General features: G+C 32.7%; 1 protein-coding gene across 1 annotated transcript in view; it reads right to left on the reverse strand.

The window, feature by feature from the left end:
• Itfg1 (integrin alpha FG-GAP repeat containing 1) overlaps positions 1-19,344 on the reverse strand; it is a 264,556-nt gene that overhangs the window by 76,780 nt on the left and 168,432 nt on the right. Inside the window, exons 11-12 of the mRNA XM_076839473.2 lie at positions 13,860-14,010; positions 12,015-12,123 (exon numbers count right to left, since the gene is read on the reverse strand). Of these exons, the coding sequence (XP_076695588.1) occupies positions 12,015-12,123; positions 13,860-14,010 (260 nt within the window). The remainder of the gene's footprint in view (positions 1-12,014; positions 12,124-13,859; positions 14,011-19,344) is intronic.

Below are 19,344 nucleotides of genomic sequence, written 5' to 3' on the forward strand. Positions count from 1 at the left end.
TGGGTGCGGTGGCAACTGCCTATAATCCAGTGGCTTGTGAGGCTGAGGCAGGAGGATCACGAGTTCAAAGCCAGCTTCAGTTATTTAGCGAGGCCCTGCGCAACTTAGTGAGACTCTGACTCAAAATAAAATATAAAAAGAGCTAGTGCCTCTGGGTTCAATCCCTAGTACCAAAAAACAACCAAAACACTATTGGGAAGATAATTGTTGCTGTTATAGTTCATTCTTGCAAAGATCTTTGGTATACCTCAGACCTTTACCTTGGGGATAAATTCATAGAAATAGAATTTCTGGGTGCAATCTTGAACATTTTAATATATAGATAAAATTATCATCCACCTTTTTGGCAAACATTCATTGATCTTCCAAGAAGTATCAAGCTCAGAACATGAATTTACTTTTAGAAATGCTTTTACTTCAATCGTCATATGAAAACATGAAATTAGTTTAGTTGTTCCCCATCTCTTCCTTTGTTTTTCAGAAGAGGAAACTTAAAAATTCCACATAAATATAACTCAAGGTCACAAAGTGAATACATCTCTTTTGTAAGATCATATGGACACAGCCTTCAACAAGACACTAAGTCCTTTAAAGAACATATATTCCTATTTCTATGACTACCCTGAATGCGTCCAATCATGTCAGATCTTGGAAGTTAAGCAGGGCTGGGACTGGTTAGTACTTGGATGGGATATGGCAATCGGTGAATGATTTTATTTTCTGTATAACGTAAAATGTGTCTTGTTTAGCATTGTCAAAAGTATTTACTCAAAATTACATATTAGTCTCTTTCATTTTGTACATAATAAACTAAAAATGTAGTTCTTACATCTAGTTTTTTTTAAAACAAGATTTGCTTTCAAGTTTGATGTTCACCTTGTTAGAATCAAAATGTTAGTTGATATAATCTTAACTCTTTCACATCTTAGAGATTTTTCTCTACTAAAAATTGTATATGATAAAAGTCAAAGTAGATGTTATTAAACATTAATATATACCTAGATGTACTACATGTACATCACATACATGTTACAAAAAGATGCCTACATACTACAAATGAGATATGCATTTACTTAGTTTTTGCAACCACAGATTCAAGAAGGAACAATACTAATCCTTGAGCTTAATTATAATAATTATTATAGCTTGATAATACAAGCTTGTTTAATACTATTGAATTAGGGACTCAAAACTCCCATCATTACCAATACAAAGGTCAACCTGATCTAAATCTGAAACTATTTCACCTATAGTATGACTTCATCCTTTTCTAGGGACATGTGCATGCCGCCCCAGCAGATAAGGTAGACTTACACTATATAGCTTCTGGGTTTTTCTAGCTTTGTATATCTGACATAGGTAGAAAAAAATTATGTTTTAGCCACTGTCAGTAATTACACTGCTAATGAAATTTTACTTTAAACTTTGGCCCTTATCACTAACATCCTCTGGTGAGCCATCATCTTAGGAAAAAAAGGGACACACTTTCACATCCATTGTGTACTTTCTTCTTTCCCTCTTGAGTTAATGAAATAAATACTTTCTGAAAAGTATTAGATTTCTTGAAACTTATAAGCATATAAAGAACATTTTAATGCTTCTTGCCTTTTATTTTTCAGTATATTAATCTGACAGACTTATCAGGAATATGATTTAAATAGTAGTTTATTAAAATTGGACATAAGTTCTTCAAAAAAAAAAAAAAAGAACTGAATTAAGTCCTGCTGGGAAATAAAATACAGTATAAGTTCTATATATGTTAGTAGTTTATCTTATGAATAGTTAGGTCCCCCACCACTTAGTTTCTATTCATGCCAGATTAATTATAGTGTCTGTAGGTTGTGAGTGCTGATAAGAGCACAGTTTGAAGTGAATATCTGATATCAACACTGGCTAAATACTATAAGCTCTGGTCCCTTCAGGCATCCTACTCATGCTGTACATGAAATTTCATCAAGTGAGGATTTCTTGCTGTGTTAGCTAATGGGATGTGTAGTCATTAGCCAATCACTTCACTGTGTTCTCCTTATGGTTTTAGAAAAATCTTCAAAGTAATATAGCTGGATAAAATAATTTATAAAGTTTATAAAAACTCCTAAATTCTATGAATCCTAAATGCAGTCTACATTGATATTAGTTAGTTTCAGGTGCTTAATACTGTGCCCTAGCACAGCAGGAAGTAGTCTGGGTTTAAAGGGCCTTTTGTATAAGGTAGCTCACATATAACAAAATTATCTATAAGAGGGAGAGTCTTGAAAAGCTGGGGTCTGAATGAATCATGGATGATACATCCTCTCTAAAGTAAGAAATGCAAAGAAAAATGAGGGCTACAATATGGTACTTGGTAAGCTAATTTCTGTTTTCTTTCTTTACGTAATATATAGCATTATACTATTTTATAAAGGCATATATTATCATTTAAAATTATCATATAGAGGATGCTAACATGGTTCAACCTTGTAAAACACTTGGCAGAAGTTATGGTGCATGATAAATAATAAATATTTGCTAGTGTTGCTTTGTTTCTAAAACAAATTAAAGATTATATAATTCCAGATTCTGAATCAGCTTTCATTGCTACTGTTTCTTTTGGTGTGCTTGAAATTTCAGCAACCAACAGAAGGAAACAGAGAAGGTTCCATATTCATGGTAGTCATATCTATGAAGTGGCAAAGAGTATAACTTTAAAAAAATGCTTTTCTAGACTTTCTAAATGTTTTAAAACAGGCTGTCTTACTTTTGAAGTCAGAAAATAAAACAAAATAAATACCAACCCAAAACTTTACCAACAAAAATAATGATTCAGAGTTGTACTGTATAATTGAAAAAGTGAAAGGGTAGAATTTGATGTTGTTTCTACAATGTCCCCCTGAAATTATAATTTTATGACTTTATGATCAAGTAAAAAGGTACCAGAAGTTTATTAAATGACTTCAAGAATGTAATATCCCCAGTTATATCAGGATAGAAATTTCATCATTTGGTAGGAGAAAAAATTCCAATATAATAAATATCTAAACGCTACAAGAAAAAATTTACTGTGACTATAGAAAAAGCCCACTTTCCAAAATGGGAGTTATATTTGTTGATATAAAGTATATAGTTATGAGTGAAGTAAAAATTTTCTTAAGCAACTATAATATCCTTGGTATGATAAAATACATAAAGGGCTATGGGAAAGGAAATTTTAATAGGGCAGAAACCTGTATATAATTCCTGTTCTTTGTGTTGTTTGCTACTGTGAGTTTCTCGAAGGCAAGGACTATTTCTGATTGGTTGGTTTTTAAGTATCACTGTATTGATCAAGTATCAATATTTTCTAACTAGCTTGACTATGGCTAAAGCATGGTAAGAGATTCAAAAAATTTTAACCATTTCATAAACTTTTAAAATTATATATTATTATTTATAACCGTATTATAAAATTCCATAGATTTATTATTACATTTTATAATTTCCTTTAAAATAAATATCTCCCAAAGCAATTTTAAAAACTCCTAGACTTTCAAAACCAAATACTTTTAAAAAAGGTTAATAAAATATATATAAAGATAGCCTATTCACAGAATTAAATTGTAATTAAAATACTTAGGTAAGCAAAGTACTAGTTATCAGTAGATTTAATTAGTTTAAAATATGGCTAATGAGATGTGAAATGTATGTTTCCTTTAAAATGACAATGCTTGGGATTTTATTACTTCACTTTAAACCATACAATGTGTAACAAACCCATGTATTCTTGAAGTTATTTCAAGTCTAAAAATTTGGCTTCTAACTTTGTAATTGAGTTTAAATTAGGTAATTCACACAAATGCCAAAAACAAACCCAAACACTAAACCATTGTGCAAGCTCAAAGAAGGATGAACTGGATAAAGCTGGAGCTGTAAAGGTCATTGTAAACCTATAATGGTTTTTGAAATGCTTAAAATGAAAAATCTATGCATGGATTATGGGTGACTGTTCACATTTGTTCTCTGAAAACATCTGTTTGTTTAAGGCACAAAAATACACAACAAACAATGTATGGCAATTATTCAAGCTTCTGCATATATCTCTGAAATAGCCCACCACCATTCTTGTCATTTAGACAACATTATTTTAGACACTCTAAAGAAGGATTATATGTTATTGATTACCTATCTTTTATTCATTATTTTTTAAAGTATATGCTCTTTGTAAAAAACTTCAATACATTGGGCTGGGACTGTGGCTCAGCAGTAGAGTGCTTGCCTGGCATATGTGAGGTGCTGGGCTCGATTCTCAGCACCATATAAAAAATAAATAATAATAAAGAAAGGTACTGTGTCCATCTACAACTAAAAACATTGTTTCTAGGTAAGTGTGTTTGAAAGAATGTCTTGGAAATAATTTCGAATATAAAACATTTTTACCTGCCTTAATGTTACTGTGATGACAGTTATTCTGGGAAACTTCTAAAGGAGATAGTATTGAATAAGAATAAGAAAAGAGTAATTAGTGCTGAACATGTCAGAGTCACTAGGTCAAGAGTGGATGGACTCCCAGCAGATCACCAAAATATTTTTCATTTCCAAGTTGTAGCAGCTAAGAACATGCATGGTGGGACTGGGGAAAGAAAGGAGAGCTGAAGCTCTCTGGTAAATTAGGCCAGAGGCTCATAATAGGAATAGCTACATGAATCACTTAGTGGTTCATGCTAGCTAAGTGAAATGGGGGATTTCAATATACTTCTGTTATAGTGCTCTAAGTAACTTCAAACTATTGCCAAAAAACCCCTCCCAAACTTCTGACCTACAGGGTAAAATAACATAAAAGAGCTCAGCAAAATAGTGAGACTGTTATAAGCCCTTCCTGTGACTTGGCTTTTCTCCTTCCTGCTGATCCACCTGGTTGAGGCTCAAAAACAGCATCTACCTTGGGGTGGCTCCCAGCTTAGAGGAGCTTCTACATGGAGAAGGAAGAAAGGAAGGCATGGCTGTCATCTGCTGGGCAGAATTATATAGTCATACAAGTGTTTCTGTTATCCATATTCCTGTCAAAACTGATCTATTTTAGGAATATATGCATAGAAAAATTCCCAGATACATGAAAAAAAAACCTTAAAAATGAGGAATCATATAAATATTCCCCACCTAAACACAACTTGCAGGAAAAGAGAATTTCAAAAACTACCATACTCTATTCAAGAAAAACCTGGAATAATGTCTATTAAATTCCATGTTAATATGTAAGGGCAAAAAAATGATACCTTGAATTACTAGGATGTTCTCAGAAACTATTAATCTATATACAGTTTTACTAAAAAATCACTTAAGCCAGTGCTCCACCAAAATAAACTGAAGTTGGATGAAGACATGTGGTGTTAAACACACAATGGCAATATATCTGGTGAAACCTGTTGTTTAAATAATTATTAATAATATAGTTGTAATATGGTTTCATAATAAGAAAGGATTTGCAAAATAGAAAACATAAATAAACTTACATATTTAACAAAATCTGGAAAAAGGTGGGGGAATAAAAGCTTTCTAAAGGAAAGGTCTCATGTTGTTTGGTAATTAAAGGTACAGAAACGGTGATGACTTTAAAAGTGCTAGGGAAAAACAGGTTCATGATTGTTAGAAATTTGAGTTAAGTTCTAGCAGAAAAGAATTAGGATTTGGAACTTCCAAATGTAGCTGATAGTAATAAGAGAAAAAAATTGGAGCTAGGAATTAGTCTTGATTTAGGAACACTATGGAAACTCACAATTCTGCAGTACACAGAGTCTGTTGTCTTCATATAAATGCTGTGGACTTGTGCTGTTGTATGAACCAGCAGCCAGCAAATGGATAGGCAGGACAGTTTTACCTTTCCGTAGCCACATATAAATTCATATATTCATATATATATATATTTGAATTTATTTATTTATTTAAATTTCCTTAATTGGAAAACAATGATATTTAGTATAGGCTGGTTTGAGCATCAGAGTTACAGAATAATTTTAGAGCAAAATCAACTCTGGACATTATACATGGTTTTGAAAGGGTAATTATATACTAATAGCTGGCTGACTTAAGGCAAACAACTAATAATCAAAGAAAAGAGAGGAAGGGCATATCAAAATGACTAGAAGGTTATGTTTTTTTCAAATGATTGCTTTAAATTGGTATCTCATTTCCTGTGACCTTTCTGTAAAGCATGTTATTAATATTTATGTTAATGTCCTTAATGCAAAATTACTCAGCTTTCTAAAACTAAAACCTGCACCAAATTGGCTATTTCTGGGCTTTGGAGATGTGTGGAGATGTGTGGAGAACTCTCTTTTCTCAGGAAAGTTAGTTAGATGGCAGTAAATGGTACTTATCCTGAGTTAGGGAGGTCACAGGCGAGAGACTGTCAAGAATCACTTGAAATTATGATTCATTAATATTTTATTTTATTTTTTTGTGGTACTGGGGATCGAACCCTGGGCCTTGTGCATACAAGGCAAACACTCTACCAACTGAGCTATATCCCTAACCTGGTTATGTAGTTTTATAAATACTTTTGATCATGGGTTTTCAAACAAAATTTCAAGCACATACAAAATTAAAAAAAATAATATAATGAACCCTACACAACATATCTCACATGACTTCAAAAATTGTCAACAAGAATTGGCTATATTCCACTTCTTGGATAACTTAAAAAACAAAACATTTATTGTTGTCTGTATTCTTGAGAACTACTATTTTGACTGGCATAAGATGAAATCTTAAGAGTAGCTTTGATTTGCGTTTCTCTAATTACTACAGATGTTGAACATTTTTTCATATATTTGGTGATCAAATGTATTATCTTCTTCTGAGAAGTGTCTGTTCAGCTCCTGAGTCCATTATTGATTGGGTTAATTTTTTTGGTGTTAAATTTTTTGAGTTCTTTATATATCCTGGAGATTAATGCTCTATATGACATGTGTGTGGCAAAAACTAAGATTTCATCTCACACCAGTCAGAATGGCAGTTATCAAGAATACAGACAACAATAAATGTTGGCAAGGATGTGGGGAAAAAGGCACATTCATACATTGCTGGTGGGACTGTAAACTGGTGCAACCCATGGAAAGCAGTATGGAGATTCCTTAGAAAACTTGAAATAAAACCACCACTCAGCTATCCCACTCGTTAGTCTATACCCAAAGGACTTAAAAGCAGCATACTATAGTAAAGCAGCTACATCAATGTTTATAACAGCTCAATTCACAATAGATAAACTGTGGAACCAACCTAGATGCTCTTCAATAAATGAATGAAAAAAAAACCTGTGGTATATATACATAATGTAATATTACTCACCATTAAAAGAGAATAAAACATGGAATTTGCAGGTAAATGGATGGAGTTGGAGAATGCCATGCTAATCAAAGTAAGCCAATCTCAAAAAACCAAAGGCTGAATATTCTAATAAGTGGATGCTGATACAAAATGGGGAGCGGCATGGGAAAAATGGAGGAACTTTGATGAGGCAAAGGGGAGGGAGGGGTGGGAAGAAGGCATGGGGGCAGGAAAGATGGTGGCATGAGATGGGCATCATTACCCTAGATACATGTATGACTGCACATATGGTATGTCGCTACACCATGTACAACCAGAGAAATAAAAAATTGTGCTGTAATTGTGTACAAATGAATCAAAATGTATTCTGCTGTCATATATACCTAATTGAAATAAATAAATTAATAAAAACAAAAGAGATTTCTGATTAAAGGCAAATGGCGAATTTAAAAAACAAAAGAAAACCATGTCAAAACTCAAGAAGTTTGTGGTACTTAATTATTTACAGAAGTTCATTTTTTCCTGCGCAAGACCATGATGTGCATATAGGTCTTCAGTTACTACAGTTTTCATTTACAATCTGTTTTAAGGATAAAACACACAATAATTTTATTGTTTTTTAAAAAAATTATCAGATATTAATCAATGGTTTACTATATGCCAAACATTAGCTCAATGGACTTAAGTAACTAAAAATGCATAATTGTGACCTGAGATGGAATAAATTTTGTTTTAGCCATCTCCTATAAGAAGTTCACGTTATTTTATGACTCCAGTCTTAAGACTTCTCTGCAAGGTATCCAAGAAAAAAACAACTGAGATGCTGCATTAGGCTGGCCTTGAAAAAGACTGCATAGGAGGCCTTTCCCATCTCCAAGATTCCCTGATCTTATTTTTGTAATTTTTAAGAATATAAATGAGTAAACATCAAGGAGGGGCTAAGGATATTAAATTAAATATATGTAATTTTCCACACAATTTCCAAATTATCAATGTTAAAAAATATCACTCCTTTTTTCTGTTTCATATTGAGAACTGCCTTTTCTCTTTAGTATTTTATTACTATAACTAAGATTTGTAACTCTCATCAGTGTTAGATAAACTATGCTCTGATTTACTTCTGTACCACATGACAGAACATTTGTAGGAAGGAGTCTACAGACTTAAGCATGGAAAAAAATGGCATGAGATGCCCTCACAGTAGTTAGCAAATTTGTTACAAATGTAGAAAATTCCCTCATATTCCTTTTTGAAAGCACAAAAGAAAAATTTGTGGTTCTAAAGCTAGGTTAAAAGAACCGAGTGCAGGGAGAACATAATTTGACCTAACAATATACAAATTAATACCTTTTTCGGTTGAATTTTTCCTTAATACTCAATGTCTAACATCTGTTCTAGAAAGCATTAACCTTTACTCCTATTGGGCATACACATGAACATATCACACTCAGATGAACTAAGTAATAAGAGTGCACAAAATTTGAGAAACTAGTTTCTTTATTGTGGTAAAACTCAAACGAAAGACACAAATCCTATAGCTATCTCATTAAACAGAAAGAAAACAGTACTTTGAAATAAAGTACTATTAACTAGAATTTAATATATATTTTTGAAGTAAATAACATTTATTTAAGTTTGGAGCAAAGGGTTATTTTTATAGCATCCCATTAAGGTAATGAGATAGAAATTCCTTCTCTCATTTTATATTATTCTTTCTGTGCAGTTCTGGTGTAAACCTGGAATTAAGTTAGAGTTTATGGTGACAGAGAATCTAAAAAGCTGTGTAGTTCTGAGAACTAGAACAGGGTATTTCGACCTTCTTTTTCAAGAAATAAACTTTTAAAAAGTTGTGTTCCTGATAACAGAAAATGGGTAAAGGTGGAGATCTGTCCATGAATAGGAGTTTCATAGGTTGGTAGAATGCTTTCTAAAGACAGAATACAGGATCAGAGGCATCACATGCTGCTTGGGTACTAGAGGAGAAAGGAATATTCTTAAATAAAGATAGCTAAGCCAACCTCAAAAGGTAGGTTGGTAGAATGCTTTCTTGAGACAGAATACAGGATTTGAGGCATTACATGCTGCTTGGATACTAGAGGAGAAAAGTATATTCTTAAGACAGCCAAGCCAACCTCAAAAGGTACCTGTCTGTTCATTTGTCATAAATTTCCCAAATTCCTCTATGTTACAGACCCCGTGTTAGGCACTGGGGAATCAAAGACAAATAAGACAGACACTACCCCTTGAGTTGCTTCAACTATCACAATATACTAACTAGGACAGAGAGATTCTAATACAAATGGCACAAATAATCTTAATTTTAGAGTGTTTCTCAAACATCCTGGAATGAAGGGAGAGAATGTATTATTAAATGTGTTATTTAATAATGTTATTAAATATATATGTTAAAATAAATGGAGACTAATGGTGTGTTGCTCTTCATAAAGGAGGATGATTCTAGTGATTTAAGGCCAAAGGACAAATTTTTTTGAGATGTTTTCTTCCTAATGATGATATGACTTCTTTTGAATCTCCCTTTTGGAACCATAGTTTGCGTCAGTAGTCAAATGGCTAAATTGGAATTAATAGTTGGATTTAGTAGTTTATCCCTATGGTATCAAATCCTAGATTTTTACTCCAATAGCCCTTTGGTTCTGTTAACTGAAATACATTAGTCTATTATACACATGACAGTGAGAAAATGTTTTAAGGATTCCTTGTCTTATCTTGAGATTTAAATTAAAGTTGAAGGAAAACAACTGAGGAAAAAAATTCCAGGTTGTGTAAGTTAACAGCATACTAGATACACATTATAGGATATTTTAATATTTTTAGCTCTAAAATAGGAAAAAAAATCTCTTGAAAATGATAAAGGAGGGAATGTGCTCAAATGGATGATAAAAAGTATAGAAATGGTTAAAACCCATCTGTCAGTATTTTAAGGCTATAATATTAATGAAATGGGAGCCAGTGTTAGTTCATCATAATAAGACTGAATTTGCTGTTTAGAAAGAGGTTACATATTTTGTCATTTTCATCTCTTAAATCTTTCAACACATTCATTATACTGTTGCTTTTCTGTGTTCAGCTATTTATGTTCATTTCAAAACTAGTATTTTTACAAAGTATATGAGGCATTTCATTAACAAATGAATTGATATGATTGTCTTGATGTTGACTATAGTAATAGAAACACAATAGTCATTTTCCAACATGAATTCATCATAAAACTCCCAGTAAACTAGGAAGAGAGTAAACTTCTTTAATATGATATGGAGCATCTACAAAAAATCCCCTATAGCTAATAATATTTAATGGTGAAAGATGGACTGTTTTCTCTTAAGATTGGAAACAATGCAAGGGTTTCTACTCTTAACATTCTTTTAAGATAGCGTAAGAGAAAGCATAAAAGGTATAGAGAAAGATGGAAATAAAACTGTCTTTCTTTTAAGATGATGTCTGTCTATGCAGAAAATCCCAAGGAATCTAAAAAAAAAAAACCTCCAATAATCAATAGTGACTGAGATTATAATCTTGCTTATATCAAGTTCAAAAATCAATTTCCATATGCTAAAAACAAACATGTGGAAACCAAGCTTAAAAACACAACATCTATAGTCTTTCCATAAAAAATAAAATAATTATGCAAATACTTAATAAAACACAGAGGGTTTTTATGATGAACATCAACGTCAGATGGAGACGTTTGCATGGCCATGAATTGGTTACAGTGAAAATAGAACTGAGGAAAACAAGAGCCCAGATTCTCACTGCTAGAGAAGATAACTACAAATACAGATGATATCAGAAAGAACCTTGAAGCACTGTGTTGGATTAGAAATCTAGATATTGATATGACTTATGGTTTTACATTGTATATACAAATATGAACAGATGTATATTGAGCATTCAGAACCTGGCTTTTAAACAACACACTCTGCCAAAAGGAACCAGATCTCCTTAATGAAATGTCTGACTCAAGGCTTGGACAGGGAAGTATAAGATTCCAATCTAAAATAATGCAGAAGGAAAGGAGATAATCACTATTTCACAAAGAAGGCTGACTCAAGTGGTGTGGTTCAATGGAGTATAAGGGTAGCAGGTGGAGGTCTGATGAGAAAAGGATATTTAAGTAACAGCAGAATATGTCCCCATAAAATACTAATCAAATTAAAAGGGGAAAACAGTGAACTGGTTGGATGAAATCAGTAGTCATCAAAAAGACTAGGTGAACAATGTTAACATGACAGTGGCAGACCAGGTCACCACCATGTACTTCCTAATGAGATGAACTGAGAAGTGCACAGGATCAGTTCTGCATTTTTTTGCAGTGGAATTTCTGCAAAGCATTTATGATCTGAGTTACAAAATGAGGAAACAGCATTATCTCATACTTTTAAAATGGATATGGTCAGGACATGAAATAGAAAAAGACTAAGGAACTGTTGCATTTTGAAGAAATCTAAAAAGATGTGTCTTCTGCATCAGATTTTCTTGACAGAATTCTGGATCAGGAAAAAAAATGTTATTTTTGGGGTAGGTGATAAAATATGAATGGGGTCTATGCATAGATATAGATGATACTGAAGTTATTCCCTGACTTAGAGGGTTGTGTTTGGTACACAGGGCAATATCCTTGCTCTTTGGAATATGGGGCGGGAGGGAGAGAGAGAGAGAACAAAGATGAAGAAGTAGAAAGGATAGGGGATAGGAACAAAATTATTTAGAATACTCACCAATGACTTTAACAAAATAAGCATCTGCTTCAAAGTTATTTTTTAGTGTATGGATGGCAAAATCATTCTTTGAATATCCTTTACTTAGTACTACAATATCCAAGATTCCCTGGAAAAAACAAAAACAGTTAAGAACAAACTATTAGATGAACTAAAAAAAGAAAATGATCATTAAAAAGTATGGTGTGTGTTACAGTTTGGATAAGTGTCCTCCAGAGGCCTCTGGGTTAAAGGTTTGGTTGAAAGCCTGTGGAACTACTGAGATGTGGTAAAACTCTTAGGAGCTAAGGCCTAGTGGAAGAAAGTTCAGTTATTGGGGGTATACTCTTGAAGGGGATACTTGGGCCTAGATGCTTCCAACTGCCATGAGGTGAGTAGCCTCCTCCAACCATGAACTCCTGCCACGATACTCTATCCTGCCAAAGGCCCAAACCAAAAGGGCCAACTGATTATATATTAAAATCTCTCAAACTGAGGCCAAAATAAGCCTTCCTTCCTTTTAAGTTATTTCAGGTATTTTGTCACAGTGACAGAAAGCTTACACTGTATATTGACCACTTAAGTGTAAAATTTATTTACTCAAGTTGAAGTTGAATAGTAAAATAAAATGAAAACATCTAGTTTTAGTCTTTGAAAAGAATTGTTAGCATTTTGGTGTATTTCCTTCTAGCCATATATGCATGAATTTTTAAAGCCTGTGACAGTGATCACCAGATCTTTTCCAACAATCAGAGAGAGGACCTTTTATCTGCCCTTGCCACTTCAACGTGTCATTTTTCTTTTTTTTCTGTAAAAAAAGGGGGAAGCTTTGCTAATTATATTAAAATAGAGTGTACTCAATTTAAACTGACTCTGTCGTGTCTCATGAGGCTATTCATCTATCACATTTTTATGTATGTTAGCAAATTTTTCTTCTGGTAAATTGACTATGTGCTATTTTTTCCAAAGAGTTTTAGGTGACATATCAGTTTGTCTGAATCATTTTGTATTAGGACGTTAATTATTTCACTCATTCATAGAAAATTTGTTACCCAGATTCAAAAAAATAATTTTAAATTTCATTTATGATGTTTTGATGTAGAGAAATTAAAATTGATTCATAGTTAATTCTTGTGGTTTTTTCCTCCTCTTGTGATATTTCTGCCAATTACTTTTCTGCTTGGAAATTTCTAAAATTGAAAGAGATTTGGTAGGAGAACAGAAGAAAACAAGTTCCTGCATTACTCATAATTGGAAATAGCCTCTTATAAAAACAAAATAAACCCAAAACAGGGATGAAGAAGATATACATGTCCTGATGAGCACCTGACTTTTTAAAGTAAATTATCTTGCAAAGATATGCTTGGTACTTTGAAATTTAACAAGTTTATTACTTTTTTTCCCTAAAATTTATTTTTCTGAGTGGTAAACTGACTTTCTTCCTTGGAGAAAAACCCAAGCCTTTCATAAGTTAACCTGGTAACCAAATAATCTGTAGCAATAGATGCTACTTCTAGTTCACGAGGATAAAAGTGAGTACATAACTTTTCTTTTGCAATGTAGTAAATGTTTAAGAGTCAGTTATCTATTGACTCTGCTTTTTTCTACTGCTGACCATGCACATTTACCAGTCTCAAAGCATGATTCTTCAGTGGTTTAATCCAAATAATTACATAAGGGCATTTTCATATTTGACTGTAATGATAAATTTGTTTTCTCTGTCATTTAACATTAAAAGATGCTTTCTTTAATTCATTTGCTTTCATTATGTCGTCTACATTTTTTAGTCAAAAAGAGTATAAAGCCAAAGGGAGATGAAGTAGATGGAAATTAAACCTCAAACACTTAGGACAGCTCTGAACTCACATCTTCATAAATGTCAAAAAAGGTGGCAACCATGGCATCTCTGATTTGATTTAGGTCTGTCAGCTCCCAGTAGACTTTAAACATCCGATGTGCCTCCTCACAGCTTACATTATTACAAGGGACATTTTCCAATAAAAAGGCTTGCTGGTTGCTGTATAATAAACAAAAGGCATTTAGTTAATATGACATCTCAAAACTGTGCAACAACAGGTGTAATGTATTTTTCTAGAATCAAAAACTAAATATATACAGTAAAATTATACTACCCCCCAAAAAAAATCCAGCAATCAATTATGGTTGCTGTACTATGACATTAAAAACAACAACAACAACAACAACAAAAAACAACGAACTAAAATTGTTGTCACTTCTTTTCAGTCTTTGATAAAAACTGTCTGACTTTTTGAGGCAAGTCAGTTGCTCGCCTTTTTCCTCTTTATATATAGAGTTTCTACATACATCCCTCTGGTGCTCTCTTGTTATTCTATTATCTATATACCTTGTGTTCTGTAACTGAGTTCCTGGACCAGTCATTACCATTTAGACCTATATTATTCTTTTTTTTTTTTTTTTTTGACAGAGAGAGAGAGAGAGAGAGAGAGAGAGAGAGAGAGAGAGAGAAACATGATTTTTTTTTTAATATTTATTTTTTAGTTTTCGGCAGACACAACATCTTTATTTTATTTTTATGTGGTGCTGAGGATCGAACCCAGTGCCCTGCGCATGCCAGGCGAGCGTGTTACCACTTGAGCCACATCCCCAACCCAAGACCTATATTATTCTTTAAGAAATATTTAAATTTTAACTGGAGACCCTGATATCCCCAAGTCCTGTAAACCCAAAGCAGTGAATCTAAAACAGCTGACCTGTCAGGAACCTCTCAGATAACAAAGACATCATACTTTGTGTAGCCATAAAGTCCACTCTCTTGAATTTGACTACACAGGCAGAGTGGTTATCAGCTTAGATTTTGGAGCGTGACTACTAGATTCCAATCCTGACCTGGTCATTTAGCAGATATATGACTTTGAGCAAGATGTTTAACTTCTCTAACATTCACATCCTGATTTGTAAACTGAGTGATTAAAGTACTTACAGCATGGGGTTATTGTGAAGAGGAATAAAATACTGAAGGGAAAGTACTTGAGACAATTCCTGGCATCCAGTTAGTATTCCATGAAAGAGCTTATATTACCATCATTCTTATAAAGTATGACACAGTTACATATAAAAATCTTTTCATTAGATATAAAAGTAATGTTTGTATATTGTGATTTTATGTAATGCTCTTGTTTATAGGCATATCTCATACATAACCTTCCACTTCCCCCTATGCTCATAGAAAAAAACAGGTTGCTACTGTATAGTGCTTAAATTTTATTACTGCTCAATTTTTCTCTAATAATCATTTTAACTAAATTAGTGGAGATTTCTTTTTTTCCACATAAAAATGTTTGAGTCTCGGTGATTTAGGGGGAAAAAAAAAAGAATTATAAGAAAGGAACATTTCTAAGTATTTAACACATACTTGAAACCTATGTACAAAATATTCAATTTGTATGAAGTACTAAAACATGAGTGCTTATTTTTCCAGAACAAATAGTTCATTAGAACAATTATTTAATCAATGAAAGCTTTCTCAGACCATAACATTTACTTGGAAAACTTTGAGGTGACCTTTGCTCAAGATATAACATATAACAGTATTCTCATTACAAAGAACAAATGATTTTTCTTTGTCTCTTATCTAATAATTGATTTTTAAATTCTGATTTGCAATTTTTTTTCAGGTAACTTATGTATCCTACTTTTTAAGCTAAACCATTTTACTATAAATTTCACAGAGATGCAGCATATTCTAGCTTCTCATTAGAGAGTATGTTTAAATATGAAAATATGTGATAAAAGCAGCATTCTACTATATTTTGTGATCACTGTATCACATTCATCAGCCTTCTGCATGTATTCCATTTCTCTTTTCAAAGCCACTGCATGGATTTCATTATAACAACTCTGGTCAGTTTCATGTAAACAATCTTTATTGTAATTGTATAATTTAAAATTCCATTCTTAATTTTTTTTGTGGGGGGTACCAGGGTTTGAACTCAGGGGCATCAATCAACCACTGAGCCACAATCCCCAGCCCTATTTTGTATTTTATTTAGAGACAGGGCCTCAATGAGTTGCTTAGTGACTCTGGTTGCTGAGACTGGCTTTGAACTCATTATCCTCTGGCCTCAGCTTCCTGAGCTACTGGGATTACAGGCGTGTCCCACCGTGCCTTGCACCATTCTTAATTTTTGATACATGTTTGTAAAATAATGAATGTCTCACTAGTTATGCTGGTGTTATACTGTGCAACTTGGGGTCTGTGAAAGCTCAGTTCTTTTAAATTCTGATGAAATCTAAAGACATAGTCTTGTTCTATTTGGTTTTGAAACCCTTGCGGTTTTGCCTCTGAGTCAGATTTTCTGTATTTTTGGCAATTGCAATGAATGCATTGTTTAAAAAATTGTTTTTCAAAATGATTACAAAAATTATCACAAAATTCAAGTAACAGAGACATTTAAAAAGTCAAAATCCTTCCTTTCCTGCGATAAACATTGTTAATAATTTGGTATATATCTCTCCAAACTTTCTCCTAGGCTATTCATGTATGTAAGAACCCATATCCTTATAAACAAAAATGAAACCAAGAAAACCTTCAAACCAAACTGGGTTCTGCTATGGGAAAGGGATACTAAATTATCAAGACTTCTGACACTATTTTGAAAATTTCCTTTGGAGAAGTTGCATATCTTTCACCAATAGCCCACCAAATTATCTATTTCCCCAGTCTCATTCTCCCCTGTGGCAACTCTATTGTATGGATAAGCTACCATTCATTTTAAGATTCTATTATTGATGGTCAGGTTATTGCCAGATGTTCCTCTTTTATTTTTCTTTGGGAACTTCTACAAGGATTTTCAGATGATAATCATCTGGCCAAAAGATATGTGTATTTAAAAATGTACCAATTTACAGTTCCAATTTAATATAAGTGTCTTTCATGTCTTAGCAATAATAGTAGCATTGCTTCTTACTCTTGCCAGTTGAATTGCTTACAAATGATCTATTTTTTTTTTCTGATTATGAGAAACTATTACTTTCAGGTTCATTAGTCCTTTTTCTACTGTGAATTGCCACTAAAATTTTTTCTAACTAATTTTTAGATCTCTGATTGTTAGGGACATTAGGCCCTTACCTGTTATTCTTATATCCTCATTCATAAAATAGTAGTAATAACAGCACATTGCCTCAAGTGACTGTTGAAAGAACTGAATGAGAAAATGCACAGTACAGTGTTTAGTATAGTACCTGGTACATAACACAGACATGTTCAACAACTGCTATTATTATTATATGCTGCCATTGTTATTATTTGATATGCTGCAAACATTTGTTCCAAGTCTTTTATTTTCTAAATTTTGTTTATTTTCTTCACTAAAAGGTTCATAATATTTACATAATAATTTATGTCAGTATTCTTTCTTTATGGCACTTTAAGAAATGTTAAAGAAAGTCCATTATGCACATCAGAAATTGACACCATATGATAATCTAGTTCCACACAAAGGAATGAAAAGCACTGAAGATGTTAATAAAATATTTTTTCTTATTTAAACTTCTTTAAGGAGAACTGAATAAAATTCAACACCACATTATCCCTTGTTATTAAGAATACAAGCATAGCGGGTGGGGTTGTGGCTCAGTGGTACAGCACCTGCCTCACATGTGTGAGGCATTGGGTTCCATCTTTAGTACATAAAAATAAATAAATAAAATAAATGTATTGTGTCCATCTAGTACTAAAAATATTTAAAAAAAGAATACGAGATAAAGTGTGTGATAAAAATAGAACCAAGATCAGAAGAAGAGAAATAAAAATATATTCTTTTAAGTTTCTGAAACTAGAGATGAAATAATATAATTGGTATAGTAAATAAGTAAATAATCTTTAAATCCTAAAGGAATCACTGAAATAACAAGATTTAAAAGAAGCCAACAAAAATGATAAAATCATAAAAAGTATAAAACTAAAACTAACTCAAATGAAAGCTGAAAGATGAAAACAAAAAGGAAAAAAAAAACCCAATTAAATAACACGATGGTAGATTTATACCTAGCCATGTTAATACTGGCAGGAAATATATAGTTTAAATACACAAATTAAAAGGAAAAGACAGACTCATTGAATGAAAAAACTAACACTGAACCTATAAGATTGCCTATGAGAAATTTACCTGAAACATAAAGACACAAACAGGTAAAAAGACAGCTATTAAAAAAGCAGAATGTCAATCCACAGAATAATAAAAAGACAAATAATTCACTTTTAAGAATTCACTTTTAGATTTCTGATTGTTAGGGACATTTGCCCTTTACCTGTTATCCTCATTCATAAAATAGTAGTAATAATAGCACATTGCCTCAAGTGACTGTTGTAACCCTAACCCTAAGCCTAACCCTTAAGGATTGAATAGATATTATTTCTCCAAGCAATAAAAAAGTCATTATGCACAAAAAAGGATATTCAACAAAATGAGCTATCAGAGAAGTCCAAATCAAAATCATAAGACACCAATTAACATCTAGTAGCATGGCTGTAATAAAAAGAGACAGAGCTAGCAAGGAAGCATTGCATGTGCCTGTAATCCCAGCTATTTGAGAAGCTGAAGCAGTAAGACTGCTTGGGGGAAGCAGTTTGGGGCCAGACTGGGCAACAAAGCAAAACACTGTCCCTTAGAAAGAAAGAGTGAGTTAGAGTGAGGGGTGGGGGTAGAGGGAGAAACAGAGAGAGAGAGAGGAAGATAATAGCTAGTGTTGGAAAGAATATAGAGAAATTTGGACCACATACATTGATGGGAGGCTTATAAACTAGTGCAGCTGCTTTGGAAATTACTGAAAAGGTTAAACAAAGTTACTGTTTGACCTTGGATTTCATCCCTAGGTATACCCAAAAGAAATAAATCATACATTCATATAAAAATATGTATGGATAATTGTTCATAATAGCATTATTTGTAAAAACCAAAAGTGAAAAGTATACAAATATCCATCAACTAATGAATGGACAAACAAAATATAGTATACAATGAAGTATTACTTGATCATTAAAAGGAACATATTACACCAATACATGGATGATCCTTGAAAATATGCTAAGTGAAAGAAGCTAGAAAGTGTATGATTCCATTTATGTGAAATGTCCACAACAGGCAAATCTATAGTGAGAAAAAGCATACTAACAGTTTCCTAGGGCTGAAGGAATTGAGAAGAAAAAAGCAAGACTGGTAATGAGTAGAGGTTTCTTTTGAGATAATGACAAGGTTCTAACCTTGCAGGACAGTTATATAATTATATTTGAAAAACCACTGAATTGTACATATTAAGTGAATTGTATTGTAAGTGATCATATTCTAATAATGCTATTATATATGTTTAA

Source organism: Callospermophilus lateralis, chromosome 18 (assembly GCF_048772815.1).
Source record: "Callospermophilus lateralis isolate mCalLat2 chromosome 18, mCalLat2.hap1, whole genome shotgun sequence".
Classification (NCBI taxonomy): domain Eukaryota; kingdom Metazoa; phylum Chordata; class Mammalia; order Rodentia; family Sciuridae; genus Callospermophilus; species Callospermophilus lateralis.